The sequence below is a fragment of the Diospyros lotus genome, chromosome 1 (assembly GCF_014633365.1).
Source record: "Diospyros lotus cultivar Yz01 chromosome 1, ASM1463336v1, whole genome shotgun sequence".
Classification (NCBI taxonomy): domain Eukaryota; kingdom Viridiplantae; phylum Streptophyta; class Magnoliopsida; order Ericales; family Ebenaceae; genus Diospyros; species Diospyros lotus.
The window spans coordinates 13,803,087-13,825,771 of NC_068338.1; the positions used below are offsets into that span (position 1 = coordinate 13,803,087).

The 22,685-nt window shown below is 37.7% G+C and overlaps 2 protein-coding genes across 2 annotated transcripts; both read right to left on the reverse strand.

The window, feature by feature from the left end:
* Positions 1-1,546: 1,546 nt before the first annotated feature.
* LOC127803390 (uncharacterized) lies at positions 1,547-2,589 on the reverse strand. The gene is made up of 3 exons (XM_052339619.1): positions 2,326-2,589; positions 2,103-2,241; positions 1,547-1,977 (listed from the first exon to the last, which is right to left on the reverse strand). Exons 1-3 carry the CDS (start codon positions 2,587-2,589, stop codon positions 1,547-1,549), a joined length of 834 nt encoding a protein of 277 aa, XP_052195579.1.
* A 15,315-nt stretch (positions 2,590-17,904) lies between these two features.
* On the reverse strand, positions 17,905-19,629 carry LOC127793558 (probable polyamine transporter At3g13620). Its single transcript, XM_052324315.1, has one exon. The coding sequence runs from the start codon at positions 19,518-19,520 to the stop codon at positions 18,036-18,038; it is 1,485 nt and encodes a 494-aa protein (XP_052180275.1). The 5' UTR covers positions 19,521-19,629; the 3' UTR covers positions 17,905-18,035.
* Positions 19,630-22,685: the final 3,056 nt, after the last annotated feature.

The following is a 22,685-nucleotide window of genomic DNA, read 5'->3' on the forward strand; positions in this document are numbered from 1 at the left end:
CTTGCATTTCTTTTGATGGTGAGAGACCAAAGAGAAGAAGCCTTCCCTCAAATCTAAAAATCAACTCTTGAAGCTCCAAGTCAAGAGATGAAGAAGATGAAAATGGAGAAGAAAAAGAAGAAGAGGAAGAAAACAAAGAAGATGAATAAGAAGACTTACCATTGGGTGAGGAAGGAGATAGAGAAGAACAATGAAACAAAGGAGAGAAAATTGGGGAAGGAATAGGCCATATGTCCTTTGCCAAATGACCCTTTTTCCCTTCACTTGCACACACAAGCCACAATTATCTCATGTCCCTTTTGGACATTTGCCATTTCTCTTTTTTTTTTTCATTTTCTTTATCCAACCCATTTATGAAATTTTCCATTTACCCTTATCTTTTTCATACACAACATAAAGACATTAAGCCCTTTATTGTCATTTCACAATTCATTTCATTTCCTTTTAATTTAAAACATCATTTGCTATTGGGCTCAAGCCCAACCCATTAATCCAAATCATTTTAATTTAGGCTCAACTCACTTAAGGCCCAAAGGTTTATTTTTTAACTTGCCCCAACCCATTCCATTTGAATTTAATTAAATACACAACCCACACATGGCTTAGGTCCAATCCATTTAAAATGGGTTTATTTAAATTTTAGCTATCCCATGCCTTTAGGCTTTTTCTTATTAGCCCAAATCTATTTCATTAAATCCTCAACCCATTTTATTAAATTGTCAATCTTTAAATTTCTTTATAATGCCAAGATATATATATATGCACTTAAAATAAAATAAAAATATTAATAATAACATAGATTCAATAATAGGTCGTTACAGTTTCTCCCCTCTTCAAAGTATATGGTCCCCCAAATTCGTACCTAATCATAGAAACAACTCGGGAAGAGACGTCTCATTTCATCCTCAAGCTCTCAAGTAGCCTCATCTGGAGAGTGACACTGGCACTGGACCTTTACAAGTGAAATCTTCTAGTTTCTCAATACTTTCTCCTTTCATTCCAATATACCAACTCGCATTTCCTCATAAGAAACATCATCTCTAACCTCTATGGTTTGATAATCAATAATGTGTTGGGGGTCTAGCATGTACTTTCTCAACATAGATATATGAAACACATTTTGCACGCCTGCCAGCTGAAGGGGTAAGGCCGGTTTATAGGCTAAAGTTCCAACCCGTTCTAAGATCTTAAAAAGGCCAACATAGCAAGGGTTGAGCTTGCCTAACACTCCAAATTTGCACATGTCCTTCATAGGCATCACCCTCAACCATACATGATCACCCACATCAAATTCCAAGTCACACTACCTCCTATCCGCGTAACTTTTCTGTTTATCTTAGGTTACCTTCATTCAGGCCCTAATGGTTCAGATCTTTTCTGTCATCTGTTCAATGACCTTGGGTCCCAACAACACTCTATCTCCCAACTCCTCCCAACAAATAGGCAACCTTCATGGCTTTCCATACAATGCCTCATAAGGTGGCATCCCAATACTCGCATGATGATTGTTATTGTAGGCAAATTTCACCAACGGAAAGTGATCGTCCTAACTACCACAAAAATCCAATACGCATATCCTAAGCATTTCCTCCACTGTCTGGATCGTCCTCTCTATCTGTCTGTCAGTCTGCGGATGAAATGTAGTACTGAATCTCAACTTAGTCCCCAAAATACCATGCAGAGCCTCTCGAAAGTGTGAGGTAAAACGAGGATCAAGATCCGACACAATACTAGATGGAATGTCATGTAGTCTCATGATCTCCTCAATATACATCTTCGTCAATTGATTCAGAGGGTAGGTCTTTCTTATCGGCAAGAAGTGGGTTGATTTAATCAGCCTGTGAACTATCACCCATATGGCGTGGTGCCTCTTCATCGTCCTAGGCAAACCCGTCACAAAGTCCATGGATATATTTCCCACTTCCACTCCAGAATAGGTAACGACTATAGGAGGCCAGATAGTTTGTGATGTTCCACCTTAATTTGTTGACACATTGTACATCACGGAACATACATGGCTACATCTCTTTTCAAACCATCCTACCAAAACTGTCATTGGAGACTCTGATACAATTTTGTCGTGCCCGGATGGATAGTGTAACAGGACTTGTGAGCTTTTAACAAAATTTCATTCCTAATCTCTGCATCATCGGGAACACAAATCCACCCTTGGAATAACAACAGGCCATCATCCCTCTGACTAAATCCCACTGAGGAAAGCTTTTCCACATCTTCCAAAATCTGTGCCAATTTCACATCATGGGATTACTAAACTCAAATCTGCTCAATCAAATTTGATTACACCCTCATGTAAGCACAATACACAATAGGCCTCTTCTCAGGACCAAAGATAGACATCTCACCCATCTGCCTCAATAACATCCACTCTTGGACCATCATAGCTGCTATGGAAACTCCCCTATGACTCCATGCATCGGCCAACACATTGGCCTTCCCCAGGTGATACAAATTTTCATCATTGTAGTACTTGAAAAGCTCCATCCATTTGCGTTGCCTCATATTCAACTCTTTCTGGGAGAAGAGATACTTTAGGTTCTTATGGTCTATATAAATCTCTACCTTCTCCATATCTTGAATGCAAATACCACTATTGTTAATTCCAAGTCATGTGTAGGGTAGTTCATCTCATGTTTCTTCAACTGTCTCAAGGCATAGGCATTCACTCGCCCCTCTTGCATTAGAACACACCTTAACCCAAAATGTGAAGTGTCACTAAAGATAGTGAACTTCTCTCACATGCCTCATTCCACTTGAACTTTACTCTCTTCCGAGTCAGTTTGGTAATAGGCAAAGATAAACGGGAGAACCCCTCAATGAACCTCCTATAATAGCCTGCCAATCCCAAAAAGTTTCGAATACCTATCACTATAGTTGGCCTTGGCCAATACCTTTTTAGGGTCCACTACAATACCCTAGCCAGACATTACATGTCCCACGAAACCCACATTTTGCTGTCAAAAATCACACTTACTGAACTTTACATACAACTATTTTTCCCTTAGCCTTTGCAAGGTTGTCCTAAGATGGGTCTCATGTTCTTCCAAGCTTAGCAAATAAATGAGAATATCATTAATACACACTATAACAAAAAAAATCCAAGTATTCGTTAAATACTCTATTTATCAAATCCATGAAGACTTCTAGGGTGTTCGTCAACCCAAATGGCATGACTACAAACTCATAATGGCCATATTGGGTGCAAAATGTTATCGTCTTCACATCTTCTTCTTTAATCCTCACTTGATGATACCCCGATTTCAAGTCAATCTTTAAAAAGACTAAAGCTCCCTGAAGTTGGTCCAACAAGTTATTAACATGTGGGAGAGGGTACTTGTTTTTCAAAGTCACTTAATTTAACTTCCTGTAGTCGATGCATAGTCTCATGGATCCATCATTCTTCCTCACAAACAATAATGGAGCACCCCAAAGTGAGGTGCTCAGGAAGATGAATCCCTTCTCAATCAATTCTTGCAATTGCACCTTAAGTTCCTTTAATTCATTGGGAGACATTATATAAGGGACCTTAAAAATAGGTTACGTATCAGGCACCAACTCAATAGAAAACTCAATCTCCCTCAGTAGTGGAAATCCCAAAAATTCTTTAGGGAACACATCAGGAAATTCCTAGATTACTACAATATCTAACAATTCTTCCATGTTCTCCTTACTCATCGTCACAAAAGCCAAATATACCTCACATCCATGTTGCACCAACTTCTCTGTGTTCATTATAGAAATCATGGGCGTGGAGCTCATTGGCTTGATGCCTCGATACACTATAACCAGCTGCTGAGGCAACTCAAAATAGATTACCTTGTGTCGACAATCAACCTTGGCATAATGTTGGAATAGCCAATTCATGCCCCCAAATGAGGTCAAAATCCTTTATTTCTAATACCACCAAATTTTTTGGAAACTCCTTATCATGAAACATAATTTTACTATCCTTATAAACTTTACTACCTACCAATTTCGCATTCACCGGTGTAGACACAATCAAGTAATACGGCAATAATGTTATAGAAATTGGAATATGACATACAAATCGAGGTGAAACGGTTGCTAACACCAGATCAGTGACTATGGGATGACTGCGATCACTGAAGGACTTCGTCCTAGGGTCGCTGAAGGTCTCTGGAAGCCCATACGCGATCTTTGATAGCTTTATACTAGGGAATTCAATCGACGGGTAAGCCCCCCAACCCCCTAGATGGGGTGTGCTGGTTCTTCTTGTATTACCCAACTGATATCTAACGCTTGGCAGACTTGGTTGTCTTCCTCGTAGATTTTAGCTTCTTGTTCGTTTCCCATAGACAACGCCAATTGTAGTGGCCAGAAAAAAAACCACGACAATAGAATTTATAGAGAGGGAAAGCTGAAGCCGAGGCAGAGCGAGGTAAACAGTTGGTAAGAGTTTACTGATAAAGATAGGAGTCGGGTGGCTTCGATCCTCGATATCTTGATTGGGGTCGTAGATGACCTCCTAGGGGCACCTTCGGTATCGCTCGGGATTGGCCTCCTGTGTGCTCCGGACATATCTGCACTCACAAACACAAGTTAGAAGGCACACAAGGATTCCTTGCCCACGTATGCCCTTCAATGCTTAAGTCAATACCAGTAAGAAAACAGTTCAATAGATAAGTAAAGCATGTTATTATCGAATAGGGAACAATTATACCTTTCTTGTCGAGAAAGGGTCGATCATGATACTGTTATGGGGTACTAGGGATGGACCTGCACCCTAGTAGCATTCGGACGGGCTTAAAAGGAATCCCTCCCCGAGAGTCGGACAGCCTAGGGGGTTTTTCAGGAGAAGGTGGGCCTAATGAGAGCAGCTGAAGCAGGGTCTCGGTCCTTAAGGGACTTGCTTGGGCATGACTCCAGGCTAGGAGAGGATGCCTTAAGACATTACCAACTTAGCTTTGAGTATGGCTCGTCGCGGGGCATCATATAGACATCATTATATTCCTTATATGGAAACTATAATATGATATAATAACTAAGGGCTTACCATAAGGATATTACACGTTCTTGCATCATATAATAACCTATGGGCTCAATTGTCTCTGTCATCCGCGAAAGCGAGTTAAATGGGCTAACACCCAACTGATACATGCACGCCTATATATACACATTCACATGAATATAAAAATAGGGGAAAGGGAGGCACTAGAGATGGCTGGAACGGATCTCCCCGAAAGGCTCTCGGAGGGACCTCTCGAAGAGGTCTCTCGGGAAGAAGCCTTCTCGAGAAAAGGCTGCTCGCGGAGAGAAGAAGCGGCCAGAAGCATTGGCTGAGAGGGAGATTTTCGTGAGGATGCTACTAAGGGACTGAGAGATTGTCGAGAGGAAGGCACTGCAGGAAAGCTTGCTGAATTAATCGCAACCCTCTCCGAGAGGGCTGTTGCTTCTTTTGAAAGCCTTGCGGCTTTTTTCGAGAGGAACGCTGGGAAGGGCTTTCCTCTTGGAGAGGATCAATTCCTCTCCGAGAGGATTTCTTCATTGCTGAGAGAGATGAGAGGGAGAGAAACTTGTTGAAGCTGGTTTTTTGGAGAAGAAGAAGCTTCCTTTTTGACCCTTTGACCGCTCTAGTTATATGGGGCATTTGCTGAGAGGGAGCCCGTGAGAAACTGTCGGCCTTCCCGGAAGAAGTTGCCGAGCGAAGCCTCTCCGAGAGGCTTTGAGCCTCTTAGAGACAGGCAGCCAAAAGGCTTCCCCCGAGAGGCTCAAAGCCTCTCGGAGAGACGCTGCTAAGAGAGAGAGAGAAAGAGAGTATGCATGAGGGAGGAAGGAGATGATGAACAATGCCTCTCCTTCTTTGTCTTCTTCTCCATTATATAGCCTTACACTTATCTCTTATTACACTTTCACGCCTCCCCTAAGTTTGGCTTAATTACACTTTGGCCCTCATGTTAATTCTTTGGCTATTTGACCATGATTTCTTCTTGGAAAATGCATCCCAGCTTGGGACCACTTTTGGGGTTCGCCTGCCTTAACCTAATGACCAAAATACCCTTAGGCACTTAATGACCCAAATACCCCTAGGTGGACGCTTGAGAATTCTATGGCATAACAATAGCTATAGTCCGGAGATGCTTCTCTATGAACATCATCCAGTCATCCGCTGCTAGAACATTTGTCTCTCCATGGAACTCTGGAGGCCTGAGAGTCATAAAATTTATAACTAGCTGACTTCCTGCATTTTCATTTGTCCCCTGAGGCTTCATCTCCTGAATCACCAGATTCGAAGTCTACCCATTATTGTTCTCATTCAGCCCTGGTTCATTTCCTACCCCCTATGGTACTTGACCCTGCCCCCTATGGTACCTGACCCTGTCTCCCCTAGTTTTCCATAAAGGTCTTAAAAAGTCTCAGCATAATGGCCATTGTACCCCTTAACTCGCTCACTTCCTGACGTAATTCTGCAGTAGACTTCTCTAGAGTAGTAGGTGTGGGTGGTGGTGTAAGGGTAGAAGTAGGTGTAGGAATAGCTCGAACTCTGCCTCGAGCACAAGTAGGTGGTCTTCCTTGACAGCCACTCATTTCTTGCACAATCAAATTGCTTTTGGAACACTATCTTAGCTTAACCTTATTTGGACCACTAAACGCTTGCCTAACTCTACCTGCCATTCCTATGTGTACAGAGACTCCTCTCATCCCAAACTTTTACTCTGATACCAAAACTGTAAGGGCCCACTTCTAGATATTCCCTGTAATACCCGGGAAATCTTAAGGGTATAAATGGTATTTTATGAAGGGTATAAGTAGAATTTTCAAAAGAATGACGTTGTAGGGTACACTAACATAGTTTTAAGCGATCGAAACAATCGAATGGAGTACCCCGGACCTTAGATAGCTAAGGAAAATGGAATGGTACTGACGAGTAATTCGAGACATGATTTTAGGTATCAAAAGAAGTTAGATCGGGAACAATTTTCGGTACAGCTGTCGATCGGGCTGAGAAAATCGAATCAATGTAGGAAACTTTCGAAGAGTCAACGGAATGTGTTGAGGACCTATATTTTATATGTAAAACAATTCTTGAGCAATTTTAGGTTGAAACGAAGGGATTTAAGGTCAAAACGATCAATCGGGCCAAAGTATAATTTTTTAATTTTGCCCGAGGGAGGTCAAAAGGATAATTTTTTGGGAATTTTGAGGATGAAATGAAGAGTACAAAACTTGTGGGCCTTAGTGGTATTGTTAGAAAGATTGAGGGTTCTATGAAAAGGGGCAAAATGGCACTGGAAGAATTAGGGGGGGCAAAGTGCAATAAATGGAAAATATAGAGTGAATGCGCAAGAAAGAAATTGGCTGCCATAATCCACTGCATGTGGCCACCGTTTCTGGCAATGGGACAGCCAAGGGAGAGCTGGGAGAGGTGGTATACGGCGTGGGGTTTCTTGTAGGCCAAGCCTTGGTCGGTGATTGGCCGAAGGGTGGCCAAAATTTTGCTATAAAAAGGGAGAGGGTTCGGCTGAAACTTAACACACAAATTGGTCGCATTTTGGTGTGATTTTGACAAAGTGGTTAAGGGGCTTTTGATCCTTGCATCAAGGATAAGAGTTTTGGAGATGTTTTGGGTTCGTTTAGTGGTCGTTTGAAGCTTAGCTGAAAACACAAGGCGGACCGCCTAGGATCTCTTGCAATTGCCCATTTAGGGCATTTTTCGGTGGCCTTTCAACTGGAAAATTGTACCATCATGATTAATTAGGTGAGGGCTTCAATGGGGTGTACTTAGATTTGGAATCGGAGCCCTCGCCGGTGGCCGGACTTAAGGAAGAAAGTGGTGCATGAGCTACATACGCCACACTGCACACGTAGGGCGCGTGACATAAGGGTAAATCAAGTATTTTATCTCAGTATTTTTCTAAATTTATTTTAGGAATTATTGTATTGAAAAATTTGGGAAAAAGTTTGAGGAGATAATTATTTTTGAATTATCAAGGTGAAAATTGGAGAAAAAATAGAGGAAATTATGTAAAATTGAGGAAAAATGAATTTTAATGCTCCTTTAATTAAATATGATGTTTAGGGAGATCGTGGCTTGAGATTGAGTATAAGTTCGGGTGCTTGTGAATTGGAACGCAAATCGAGGTCATGCATGAGGATTGAGGCATTCCGAATACGTTCGAGATGCATAGTTCACCTAAAACTTGATTTACAGTGGGTGTTTCTACCCTAAAAACTTGGTGTTTGTTCTATCTAAACGTATTGTGATTTCATGCAAAATGGTTTTGTTGTATGCAAACTATAACCGGTGAAGGTTGGTTTTATGAGGGAGGTTCGTTCCTAAATGTTTTGTACTTGTGCATTGCATTTTATAAAATGTTATTTATATGATGCATTGAATTGTGAAATATGGCATTGTCATGAGTTTTGTGATTGTTCATATGGAATGTCATTTTAAAATGTTGTCTGGATAGTGTAGCCATAATTCTCTAAGGGTGTGACGGAATAATAGGGGTATCTTGTGTTGGTGTGCATATCGGGATAACCGTCTTGGTTTCTGTGCCAGGCTATTTGGTCAGGGAAGTTTTACTAGGATGACTAGGTGGTTCATATGAGATTTTGAGTTGGGATTGGGTAGTGGTTCCTGGATACTTTTGAGTGGGAACGTAATCCCTGACGTAAATGTGGTGAGCTGAGTTCCTGAGTTGATGTGACCATCTTAGGCTGGGAGTTGGTAACGATTTTTCCTGAGATGTTGGGGAGATGTGTTGACCTTGCCCCTCTTAAGTTAGGACCACGTCGTGTCGGTATGGCGGCATGGCCTTTAGAGAGATTGCTCTCTCCCCGTGGTAAGGTTGAGCGTTGTGGGATTCTCTTAGACTAGGGCTTGCCGGGTTGCGATGGTTTATTTCATGTCTTGCATTCATTCATGAAAATATGTTTTTGAACTCTCACTTAGATGATTCATCATCTAATATGGATTATGTCCCTAGAATATTCCAACATTCCAAGTGAAGGTAGCAGTGCTAAGGGAAAAGGGATTGCCGAGAAGTGACGGTGATTAGTGGATAGTATATAGTATGTCGTTTTCAATTACATGGTTTATTTTGATGACATCGTATAAACGTTGGTTTGACTCTATGTTATAAATAAAGTGGTTTCAATTATGTCTATTGAGGTTTGGATCTAGCTTCCGCATTTGAGGTGATTTACCTGTTTTAGTTTATTGATAATTCTAAGTTAATATACTGAGAAGGTGTAACGGGATCTTCAGGGAACAGTTTTTGTGTTGAGTTTTCGTTGTTTGAAAAAAAATATATCCTCAGAATCTTACGTTACCGAACGCCCTGAGAAGGTGGGGTGTTACATTCCCGTTAGCATAGGATATCCAAAAGAAGATCATCACAAAGATGATATAGAATAATAAAATTCAATACCAGATTTTTTACCATAGATAATATCAGTTGAAGCCAAAATAAAATTTTCCATCATCATCAGTTTACATCTTCTTGGCCCCATGGCATACATAAAATGTAAACAAGGACACTAATGTAAATAACAAAATAAAATCTCCTCACAACATGCCATCATCGAAACTGACCACTAACAAGGACCTTCTAGTCTAGGATGTCTTTGTACACCTCTAGACCTGGGCCCTAGCCCCACTGGACTCGCTCTCAAACACTGTTTTACCTTTACCTAGAATCACATGAGAGTAAAACGAGATGAGCCACAAGGATCAGTAAGTATATATATAAAGCATGGAGAGATAAAATTAAGGGCATGGATAACCAAGATAGAGTAAATAACGCCTCTATGAAAAAGTATCAATAAAACACAACTCATAAGTTTCCAGTCACAACCATTTTCATACCGTGATCATCATACATACCATGTATTTGTTTCCATGCTCATGCGCATACATTAAAAGTAATGAATTTTCCATATGTTCCACATGGCTCCCAAGACCACCACACCCATACATGTATACATACATTGTAATACCCATGTTTGTATGAAGTTGGCACGTAATTTAAGTAAGTTTAGAACATCGAAAAATTGGCTTGGCAGTTGTAAGTACCGAATTGACTGCAGGAAATACCTCAGAGTGAAATTGTCTAAGGGAAATGATATGGTCTCAATAAGCGTTCCGAGATAAGATTTATGGTGTTGAAAGAAATCGGATCGGAAACAATTTTCGGTATAGCTAAAATATAACTGTTATTTAGGCTGCAAAATCGAATTGTCATAAGGGACTCCCGAGAAGTCAACGGAAGCTTGAGGGGGCTCTGATTTTTCGTAATGAGCAACCCTTCAGTGGTTTCGGGATGAAACAATAGCCCGGTGAGGATACTGGGGCAAAATCGCCCTTATCGAGTAACTTTGAAGTTATTAATTTTGCGTTTTCGGTATTGAAATGTAAATTAATTCAATGTTTAAGGGCATAGTTGCAATAAGGGAATTAATTAAGTGGAATTAAGGTGGAAATTGGAACTCAAATGTGTAATTTCTCTTAATTAATGGTGCAATTTATAGTTATATATATAAATAAGTTGCGTGTCGTGCGCGTGTGTGCGTGAGTGGCCATGCCCTACAAGCTTCAGTCATACCCTGCAACTTGATGGTCACTCCTTCTGCAAGTGGATATTTTCACGCATTAAGGGATGGCGCCATGGCAAGCTCGAGGCAATAGAATTGCCTATAAATAGAGAGAAATGGAAGCAAGAAAATGGCAAGGAAGAAGCTGGCCGAGAGATGCGAGAAAGAGGGGGTTCAATCTTGGGCTGGGAAATCCAAGAGAAGCGAGGGAGAGAGAGAGAGAGAGAGAGCTGGAAGGGAGGTGGGCCGCAGCGAGAGGGCAGCAACCATGGCTGCGAGTTGCAAGCATGGCAGCTCGTCAATGAGTTGGGCAGCGAGCAGATGGCGACTAGCAATCAGAGCATCACCCACAATGGTTCTAAGGCAGCACAGGTGGGCTCGGTGGAGGCCGGAACGACGGCCGGCGAGGCTGAATGAGGCCAAAGCTAACCGCACAGTTGCAGACAGCCATGACCGCGAGCTCCGCGGCCGGATGCGAGGCAGGGGAGGTTGCCGCGATGGCAGCTCGCGGTGGCGAGGGAGGAGAAGCGCCAGCAGGCAGCGAGGAAGGCAGTAGGACACGGGCGGCAGCGGGCATGGCGGCTCGCACGCAGGCGGGAGGAAGAAGAAGAGAAGAAAAAAAAAAGAAAAAGAAAAAAAAAAGAACAAAAAGGAAAAAAAATGCCAAAAAATCCTAGAATTTTCTAGAAAAATAGGAAGTGGATATTCTAGAGATTTTGGGAGAGAAAATAGTTCAAGCACGCGTTTCGGGGATATGGCATGCATAATAAGGAAGCCTGAGAGGCTAAATTAAGGTGAGTAAAATTTCTTACAAAATTTTAAAAGTTCAGGAATATTATTTTATGAATTTTCGTAATGAAATATTTAAGAAAATATTTTAGAAATATTTAGTTTGAATTTATTGAGCAAAAATAGGAAGAAATAGAGAGAAAAATAAAGAAAATGCAAGAAATTATGAAAAAATAGGTTTTAATACGTATTTAAATAAATATGGTGATTATGATACTTTGAGGCTAAAGTTGAAGTGACGTGCGAATTTCGAGACAAGCCGCGAATATCAAGGTAGTCTGATAAGCTTGAGAAGGTAAGTGGTACTCCCCAACTAGATTAAATGCTTTATTTGTAGGTGATTTATGTTTCAAACCCCGATTCTCGGGGATGCTTCCATCATATTGACATGATCTAATATGTATCCATCACGTAGACTACATACATGACATGACTACGAAATACATAAATACATGTTGATATCATTGATCACGCGCATTATGGCCGTAGGGAGTACGAACTGGCACCATTGCTTTACCAAGGGTGCACCTATACACCCCGACTTCGAAAGAGGTGGCCGCAAAAATGGTGAGTAGCATGAAAGGTGTAGTTGACCCTTACGATGAAGTAAGACATTGCATTCATGCATGAAATATGTTTTCTGTAGCCTTACTTAGATGATTCATTATTTAACTTAGGCTTTGCCCTTGGAATATTCAAACGTTCCAGATAGAGATTGTAGCAGATATGAGGATGAATGAAGCATAAAATGACATTTAGCAAGGTCCATGATGAATTGAATGATGAATAAAATGTATGTAATGTAGCCCATGTATTTAACTTCTACTACTTTGAATTCTGAACGTGTTGAGGAATGATAATGTATAGCCTTATTTAGGGTTAATGTTAGTTGATGACTTATGCTTTGTATTAAGTTATGTTGAGGAACAATGATGTAAGATCTAAATTTCGATTAATGTTAAGATGTCAAGTTCAATCCTTGCTTCCGCATTTGATGTGGATAATGATTCTCTTTCGAGAAAATGATTGGGAATTCTGGGACCGATTCGAGGTATGATATGATTTAGGATTAGTTTGAAAAGAAAAAAAAAAATTATTATCCCAGAATTGTCCCAAGTTATAACGCGCTCGATAAAGCAGGGCATTACATACATCATGAAAATAAATCAATAAGCAATTGAAATTTGAGCCTCGCCTATTGGGCATATGGCCACCTCAACCTGTGTCAAGCGCTTATAGGATATTCTTTTTTCACCCGCGGACATAGCCACCATGCAAAAAATAGGTGCACAAATGTCTATCATGCCACACTAAAGCATTTCAATACAAATTTATAACATCACACAACATCGCAAGTCTTACCCATTTCATACCCATTGACACATTGCTCTACTTCACCCTTATTTTTAGATTAGGTAATCAACAAAAGAATGTTGTAATTAATATATGAATTACAACCCATATCTCATTATGATTTACTTATAGATTATTTTTCCACAATTCTAGATCAAAAATTCAATTCTGGACACTGAAAGTAGACTCTTGAAAGCTGGAAAGTCGACTCTTGAACACGTAAAAGTCAACTCTTAAAACAGTGAAAGTCAACTCTTGAAAATTTGAAAGTCGACTCTTGAAACGGTGAAAGTTGACTCTCGAAGACCCATAAATGAAAAAATGAACATAATGCAATGCAACTCAACAATATTTGCAAATGCTCTAATCTAACCAATAAAATGCCATTCCTTAAAGGATTTTGAAGTGAATCAAGCTCCAAATTAAAACCTCAACAAGACCCATTAATTTTCAAGAAATTTTACAAAATATTTGCATCCAAAAGAGAAGACCCATTTCACCAAAACAAGATATTATGGTAATGGATGAAACAAATTTTGCTCAAAATGAAGAGAAATACTTAAGAAGAACTTGCACAAAAATAGAGAAGAGAAGATAACTTGCCTTTCTTTTGATGGTGAGAGACCAAAGAGAAGAAGCCTTCCCTTAAATCTAAAAATCCTCCCTCGAAGCTCCAAGTTAAGAGATGAAGAAGATAAAAATGGAGAAGTAGAAAAAGAAGGATAAAACAAAGAAGATGAAGAAGAAGACTTACCGTCGGGTGAAGGGAAAGAGAGAGAAAAGAAGAATTAAACAAATGAGAGGAAAATGGGGAAGGAATGGGTCATATGTCCTTTGCCAAATGACCCTTTTGCCTTTCACTTGCACACACAAGCCACAATTATCTCATGCCGTTTTTGGACATTTGTCATATCTCATCTCTTTTTTCATTTTTTTTTATCTAACCCATTTATAAAATTTCTCATTTACCCTTAACTTTTTTGTACACAACATAAATACATTAAGCTCTTTCTTGCCATTTCATAATTCATTTCATTTCCTTTTAATTTAAAACATCATTTGCAATTGGACTCAAACACAACCCATTAATCCAAATCATTTTAATTTAGGCCCAAAGGTTTATTTTTTAACTTACCCCAACTCATTCCATTTGAATTTAATTAAATAGTACATGACTTACGTCCAATCTATTTAAAATGGGTTTATTTAAATTTTAGTTATCCCGTGCCTTTAGGCTTTTTTCTATTGGGCCAAATCTATTTTATTAAATTCTCAATCTATTTTATTAAATTTTTAATCTTTCTTTATAACGTCAAGATATATATATATACACTTAAAATAAAATAAAAATATTAATGACATAGATCCAATAATTTATGTCAACTCATCTTTTGATGCTTTCACCTTGAAAGTTGGGATAAATGATGGTAACGTGTCAACTCATCTTTTGATGCTTTCACCTTGAATGTTGGAATAGATGATGGTAATCTCAGTCCTGAAAAGATTGAAGTCTTTGTCAATATCAACTCTCACCTTTATAAATACAAAAGTATTTTTTCTAAGTATGTCAAAAATATTACAATAACTCTTTGAATTATCTCTTAGTTTTCGACTGAACTAAGTTAAACATCATAAATGTATGTGCAAGAAAAAAAATACCTAATACCTTCTAACTAGCTTTTGTCTCGGAGACTCCCAAAAATTTGTAAAATAATTTCTCAATTACAAATTTTATTAACACGGAGTATTTTCAAAGATCCCTAATCATAATTATACAAAGAGAAAATACGTACGTGCCTGTTCTCCACTGGACAGAGACAGATGCTTTTTGGTTTGTTGTTTTCAAGGATCCCTGATCATTGTAACTATCGCCTACCAAAGAAGACAAGTTTGTAAATAATCAAACTTTATTGAATATTTCAAACATTAATAAAATTTCCTCCTTTTCGATTTTAGAGCATCTCCAACCCTTTATCCCAAATTTGGGGTAAACGAATATTTTATTTCTTTTTTTTTTATTTTTTGATTCTAAATATTCTTTTATAATCTAAATTATTTACTTATTAATTATATATCAATTTAAATTATTACCTAAAAGTTACATAATTAAATAAAAAATTTAATTATCAATAATATTAAAAAATAAAAACATTATATTTACTATCTCAATTAACAAAACATTACATTAAACACGACAAAATACCCTTGGTTCTTTTGACTAATTTTTTAATGATATTGGAGGATCTGAAAGTGATTTATCGAATTATTAAATTATTGTCTTTGTTTATGTAGTATTTCAAATTCAATAATATTTAGTTTTCAAAGTGTATGATGTTGTAGTATTTATTCAGCTCATTTTTAATTATCGTGTATGTAAATTTTATTTAGTAATTTTTAATTTAATATATTTAATAATTATTATTTATTAATTGATTATAATTTATTAATATTATTTAAATATTATTAATACTAATAATAAGTAAATAAAAATATATAAAAGTAGGATACAAAAGGAATTCAATTTTGTTATAGTTAAAATGGGAGGGACAAAATAGAAATAAACTTATTACCCCAAATTTGGGGTCAAGCAACGGTGCAACCCCAAATTTGGGATAATACTATTCACAACCTCACATTTGGAGTAGGATTTGGGGTGGGTTGGAGAGGATTTTGTCTCAAATTTGGGATTTTACCCCAAATTTGGGGTTGGGTTGGAGATGGTCTTAACCAATTTTTTTCTTTAAAAACCAAATTTTATACCAGAAAAGCAAATCAAAACAAAATAAATCACTAAAAGAATGGGTCCAAATTAATTAAAGTTCATTAATTTCGATTTTGTTTGAATTTAATTACTCAACTCTAACTCTGATTTTTGAGATGATTGTTTTTGCGCGGTTTCCAATATTTTTGTTCTCGATTACGTTAAAAGAGGTAAATTATAAGTCGAATCTTTAATTCTTGTACATAATAACGATTAAACTTGCAATCCATCGAATTGACATCAATATATTACTCTTTTAACTGCTTGACTTATGGTTTGGGTAACTCTAACTATGATTATTTATGTCACATTTGTTTGACTATAACATTGAATATTCAATTTGTGGTGCCTTTAATTATAACCATTACCTCTTTATTTTTGCGGCTTGAAGAGTCAATAAAATTGTTTGTCTTTCTCGTCCTCGTCTGTGCTTATGGCTCTTCTGATTGATATATTAGACTATTCTACAACCCAATCCATGCGTCTCTTTACATTTTTAAATTTATTTGTGGACTATGCTTCTTCACTTGTTTTCTTTTATGTTCTCATTAATTGGTGCGACATCTAATTAGTTTTATATTAGATGTCACAAGATAATTTTGTATTTTTTTATAAAAAAATATTAATTATTAAAGTTTAAAATATTTCACAGAGCTCCCATATATTAAAGAGCTGTCAACTGATCATTAGGGGTGTGCGTGATGCACTTTAGTCGGTCTAAACTATTTTTAGCACGTCAAACTGTTGGTGCGATTTTCTAACCAAACCAAATGGTCTAGTTTGGGTGTAGCCAAACCACACCAAATCACACCACATTTGCGGTGTGATTTGGTGCGATTTACTAAAATTTGAAAATTTGATACAAATGAGCCTTAAAATTTTTAAAAATGCTATTTAAAAATAGTAAATGAAGACACAAATATTGGTAAATAAAGATAGTCAAAGGTAAATAAATAGTAGCAAAAAATAAAGACAAAATAGTATAATTCAACATACAACATTTCGACATTGAAAGTAGAAAATAACCTATTTAGCAATGAATTATGCAATTAACTTGTTTAAAAAATAAATAAATTATCAAATTAACCTATTTAGTAATAAATTATGAATTATGCAATCAAATTAACCTATTTAGCAGTTAATCTGTTTAGCAATGCAATTAACCTGTTTAGTAAAAAATAACCTGTTCAACATTGAATCCAAACATTTTATAATTTTTTTTATAATTTAACATACAATATTTTTTTTTTATATTTTCTTAGATAGTTTGATTTAAAATCGAATCACCAATTGTACAAATTGCGAATCGAGCGATTTGTATAGCGTTCAAACCATTTTCTACCACAAAAATAAAAAATCGACCAATTTGATTTGATCGATTTCTACGGTGTATTAATTGTTTTGAATACCCTTAATGATCATATTTCATTACATACAATTTTTCTGCCGACAAATTAGACACAACTCTATTGAAACTTGATAAAAATATAAAAATGTTTTTAACATTTGAAAAATAATAGAGACCTTTCCTGACTTACAATTTTAGCTATACTTTTTCTTTTATCATTTTTTCTGCGATATTAAAAGTTTTAACATAATAAAAGTATCCTTATAATTTTTGTCCCTCTCCTTCATTTCTACTCATATACCTAATTAGAATATGATTATTGGTCGATTTTTATATGATAACCCATGTTGAAGTAAATAAAAAAAATAATAATAAACCATAGAATCCTAACCAATATACAAGAGGTGGGTAAAGAGAGGAGAGAAAATATGAAAACATTTTGGTTATATTAATAATTTTAACAATAGAATTATAAAGTCATAGAAAATTTATGTCATTTACATATTATACAAAATAAGCTTAACTAAGATACTAAACCTAAAATAATCAAATCTAATATAATCTAAATTATAATGGTCCATATTTACTTTAAGTTAATTGGAATCATATTACTAACAAATAGAATAAATAAAAATACTTGTTTTATATGTGTGTAACAGAGCAGTGTGAAGGCTCGGATGGTAATAATTTAATTTTGACAAATTTGAGGCAGATATCGTTGTCCGAAAATCAATCGAGATTTGCTTCTCACGTGTTGAGTGAGTGGGCACGGAATGGAGGAAGAAGAAGGGTTCAGTGCCATGCAAGGCAAGTCAGGTCGGCTCACGGTCATCGCCCCCCTAACTTGACCAAACAATAAACATGGCCGGTTTCCTTTGAATTCATTTCCTCGTGCCTTAGCCACTAATTATTATATTCCATTTAATGTATTTTTATATTTTTATTTATTGATAAAATATTATATATGTTAATTATCTGTGCAATAAACTAGTAACAAATTGTCAACTTTTTAATTGATTTATGTACGTATATATATATTTATAAATAATGAAAATCATAAGCCCCTAAAAAGGGAAAAAAAAAAAAGAAAAGGGCTCTTGATTGATTGCTACCACAAGAAGGCACACCCAACCCAAGTCTCAACACAATTAATAAACATGCGTCACACGTCTTTTCTTCTCCGATAGTCAATGATATAATTGTCTTTAGTAATTAATAAACAGCAACCCCACCATCATCGCCGCGGTTCCTGAACTTAAACAAGTTCCTGGACTTGCAGAACTTGATGAAGAAGTACCAGGCTATGGCGGCCACGGTCATCAACCCGCTCACCAAGTAGACAATCTTGGTTGCGATCACCATTATCAGCACCAAAAACGCCCCCGGTATCAAGCACATCATCACCAGCCCCGGAATCCTCATCGGCACCCTGTATGGCCGCTTCATCGCCGGAAACTTCCGCCTCAGCCACACGAACGACGCGAACTCCAGCAACATGCCCAGGCTGTACAGGAAATTAGCGGACGATATGATGTCGGTGAAGTTCATGTACGACACGCCGAGAGTGATTGCCGTCGATAGCAAGATCCCAACCCACGGCGTCTTGAACCACGTCGACCTTAGCCCGAAAAACTTCGGCAGGAACCCTAATTCCGACATGCCCAGGACCTGATAGGCGCTGCTGCTCAGCTGGGCTTCGAAGAGTCCGATTGCCGATAAAACAGCGCCCACTTCGATCCAGAACTTGAGCCATTTTCCTGATATGATTTCGGCTGCGTTGGCCATGAATCCGGCCTCCCATTCACTCTGATCGACAGTTACCGACCCAGTTACTGCCAGCAGGGGAACTATGTAAGCCAAGCAAGTGAAGATTACTGCTGAGAACAGAGCCATCGGAAAAGTTTTCTGCGGCTCGTCGACTTCGCCGGCCATGGTGCTGACATTGTCCCAGAAGTTGAGGTTCCAGAAGAGGGTGTTGAAGAACAAATTCCAGTCCTTTTTAACGCCCTTTTGGCCTAAGTTGAGCCATCTGTGGGGATGAATCTTGGGGATGGCAATCAAGGACATGAGTATGAAGGGAAGGAGAGAGATGATTCCGAGAAAGACGGCGGCGTAGCCGACGATGGTCAGGCCGGTGTAGTTGAGGAAAGAGAGGGCCAAAGTGGAGCCTAAGATGGCAAGGTGGCGAGGGAGGCCGGAGGAGAATACGGGGAAGATTTTCTTGAGGTAGTCGATGCAGAGGGCAGGGAAGGCGGCGACGTTGATAACGCCGCTAAGGAACTTCCAGGTGCCCATGAGAGAGCCCCAGAAGGGGCCGAAGGCGGCGTCGGCCCATATGACGAAGCCGCCGTTGCCTGGGAAGGCGGTGGATAGCTCCGCCGTGATGAGGGCCTCCGGGATGCTCCATATGAAGGGGAAGATGAGGAAGCCCAGGATCGCGAATAGCGGCCCGGCGGCTTGCACAGCGGGCTCCTCGCCGTAGGGGCCTCCGGCGACTTCGAAGTAGATGAGGAAGATAAGGGGGATGAGAGTCAGTTTCTTGGGGGAGGCGACGGTGGCGGTTATGGGGAGGAGTTGGGAGGTTGTAGTTGTTGCCTGCGAGGGCGAGGGTTCTAGTTTTCCAATTTTACTGCCATTCGCGGCCATTATTGGAGGAGGATTTGGGCTGTGTTGTGGTTGGATCTCTCTCTCCATCATAGAGGGTGGATGATGGAAGGGGTATGGAGGGAGAGAGAGATAGAGAGAATTAATTTAGTTTGTCATTATTCACAGCAATTGGCAAGATTATTGGGGGCCGGGTGGGGGGGGAGAGGTTGCGTCCATATAACGGGGATACACAGATCAAGTCGCATGTAGGGTAGTGTTTTTGACTACTTTGTTCTTTGTTTCTGACTTATTGTTATCTTTATCTATCTATCTATCTCTCTATCACCCCCATTGTGTCTCATTGCTCAATATTCGCTTTCTGATTATAATAAACTTTCATTATTGCTTAAATCATCATCTCATAAATAAATATATATATAAACTAAACCCTCGTAATTTAAAGAATTATTATTCAGATATTATTATAGATACCGCACGTGATTGTGATTTGGTTTGAACTTTTCCATAGAAAAAGGAGAGAAAAAGATTCTCTTTGGTTTCAAATCCCACTCGCCATTTTAAATAAGACGTTAAGAACTTATTCTTTATGTCTGCAACTAACTAATTAAAATTTACAACACCTCTCCTCTTTATCTTATGTCAACCCTCAACCATAAAAATAGCTATTAATATTTATAAAATAAAATAATCTAAATAGAACTGCATAACTATATATCTAACTACATTTCGAGTCCCTCTCTAACTTTAAATCATTATCAATATCTTAGAAAGTTTATTAAAAATCAATTTGACTTTTTAAATCATTATCAATATCTTAGAATAATTTGCACTAACAATTAGAGTCTGATTCTGATTTTAGATCGTTATCAATATCTTAGATAGTTGTTATCTCCAACTTTATCAAAAAAATCAATTTGTCAACTTTAAATAATTTACACCATTCCAATTGTAGACATTTACATGTAAAAAAAAGTAGGAATTGAGAATTAATAATGAAAAAGATAAAACGAAGAATACTAAATCTAAATACGACTACGTAACTTTTATGTGATCGTCGTTGTCTTCGTGAAAGCAATTGCGGTTATTTGGCAACTTTTTTTGACAATTTCTTTTTTTTTGTGTGTGTGTATTTATTGTGAGAAATAACTCTTTCGTTTTGATTGTTAGGCTCGTGGTATTTGGTGTTTGAGCCTATTTGTTTTTTTGTGAAACTCAAGATATGCCCTAACTTCTATTATAATGCCTTTATAATCTCTTCATATTGATAGTTTTTTCTTTTTTCGTTTTTCTTCTCTTGTGTTGATGGTCAAGGCATGCCCTAATATGACTGTTATATCCTTTTCTTTTAATTAAAAAAAAAAAAAAAAAAACTAACTACAATTGGAGTCCCTCGTTTAACTTTAAATCATTACCAATATCTTAGATAGTTGTTATCTTGACTTTATTAAAAAATTAATTTGATGAATTTAAATAATTTAATAAGGAAAAGGATAAAAAGTAAAAATACTATTCTATTATACTTTTTTGAACAAATGAGTAGAAAAATGATGTGATAATGATAGTTTTTAAATATAATATTAACTTACAAAATAGTGTATCTAAAAGTGATAAAATAATCTATCTGTTCAGCCGCACAGCATGGCCCTGGCATTAACGAAAATTAATGACTGATATGATCATCATTATTACAAAGAAGGATGAATTACATATGCATGCCACTAAATAGGATAGAATGCTGAAATTAACCAACACCATCCTTCAAGTTTGGAACGCATTTCGTTTGAATTTTTTACTTCACTTTTGAATTCGACTTTAGGTCCTTGCATATGTGATCATTCACAGCATTGCATCAACATTGGCAGATACTACTAGCATGCAAACATGCAAGAGATATTCATATCTTGTTGTTTGTCTTGGGATTGTGGAAATCGAGATTCAGATACCCATGGAAGGAGAATTGAATTATCTGTGATTGTGTTGAGTTATCATGAAGGCGTGGATAAAACATAATAGTGAGATAAGCAATCCACACTATTGATGAGAAGATCGTGATCTTTGATGTGATCTCTTTTTTATTTTGAGTTAACTATAAAATAAGATGGAACGTATATTTTTCCCTAGAGATAACCATCTATCTGGCATAATTTGTCTATTGTGTGTTAGTAGTTTCAGAGGTTAACAAGATGTGTTAGGAGTGGCGAAGTCAGGACTTTGGATCAGAGGGCATTACTAATTAATTGCCTCCCATCTTTTTTATTTCATCGAAGGGAGCCACAAGTGGTTGAGAGTATAATAATTTATATGCACAATATCAAGGGGTTAAAGGGCAATTTTAAAAGTTGAGGGGTGGCAATTGTGCACCCTCGATTGTATGTAATTCATTCCACCCCTTCTAGGTGTAGAGTGTTTAGATAGGGGCATGTCCAGTAGCCTCGAGACTAGTTCTCCAAATATATATCTCGTAATTTCTTCCTTACTTGGTCTTTTGATCTATTATACCTCGAAGCAACGTAGAGATATGAGTTGGCAAATGCATGGTGATATGGTTATGGGGCTTGGTGGAATTCTTTCATATTATGAGGCCCCCATTTCCTTAATTAGATGTACTCAAGGTAAAAGGAGTAGGTAACTCACGTTTAAAGTATTTTGTCTATACATAGTAGGGTTTTCCATATCTATAATCATGTGAAGTCGTGGTTTGAGAAAAGACTTGTACATTTCCCATTTGGGATTGAGCTGCCTATTTGTCGCAACATCACACATTTATCATTGAGGTGAGTCTTCATAATCGTATTTACTATCATGTCAATGGGTAAATTTTCCCATACGAGGTGTTCGATGCCTCTAACTCCAACAATCTATCTTGCAAGCACAAAACAAACTAACAAAAACCAAATCCAAGAACAACACAAATGATAACAAAATACAAATAGAAAAGATGGGACGAATATTGTTGTTGCCAAAATACAACAATTAGAATTTCTTGGTAAGGTTAGGAAATTAATAGACCAGGATCCGAAGGTAGGCTTGTGTGTCTGAAATCTGGGTCTCTGAAGGGTTGGTTCTCAAACAATGATGAAACTAGTTGGATCCCAAAGGATTCTACCCAAAAGGATCTTCTTGGAGAGAAAAAGATGTTCCCGAAAAGAATGGCTTCCCCTAAAGAATTGGGCTTCCCCGAGAGAATGAGGCTTCTTGAGAAGATGAAGGTTTCCTAAGATGAGGGCTTTCAGGATGAGCTTCAAAGTTCTTTCG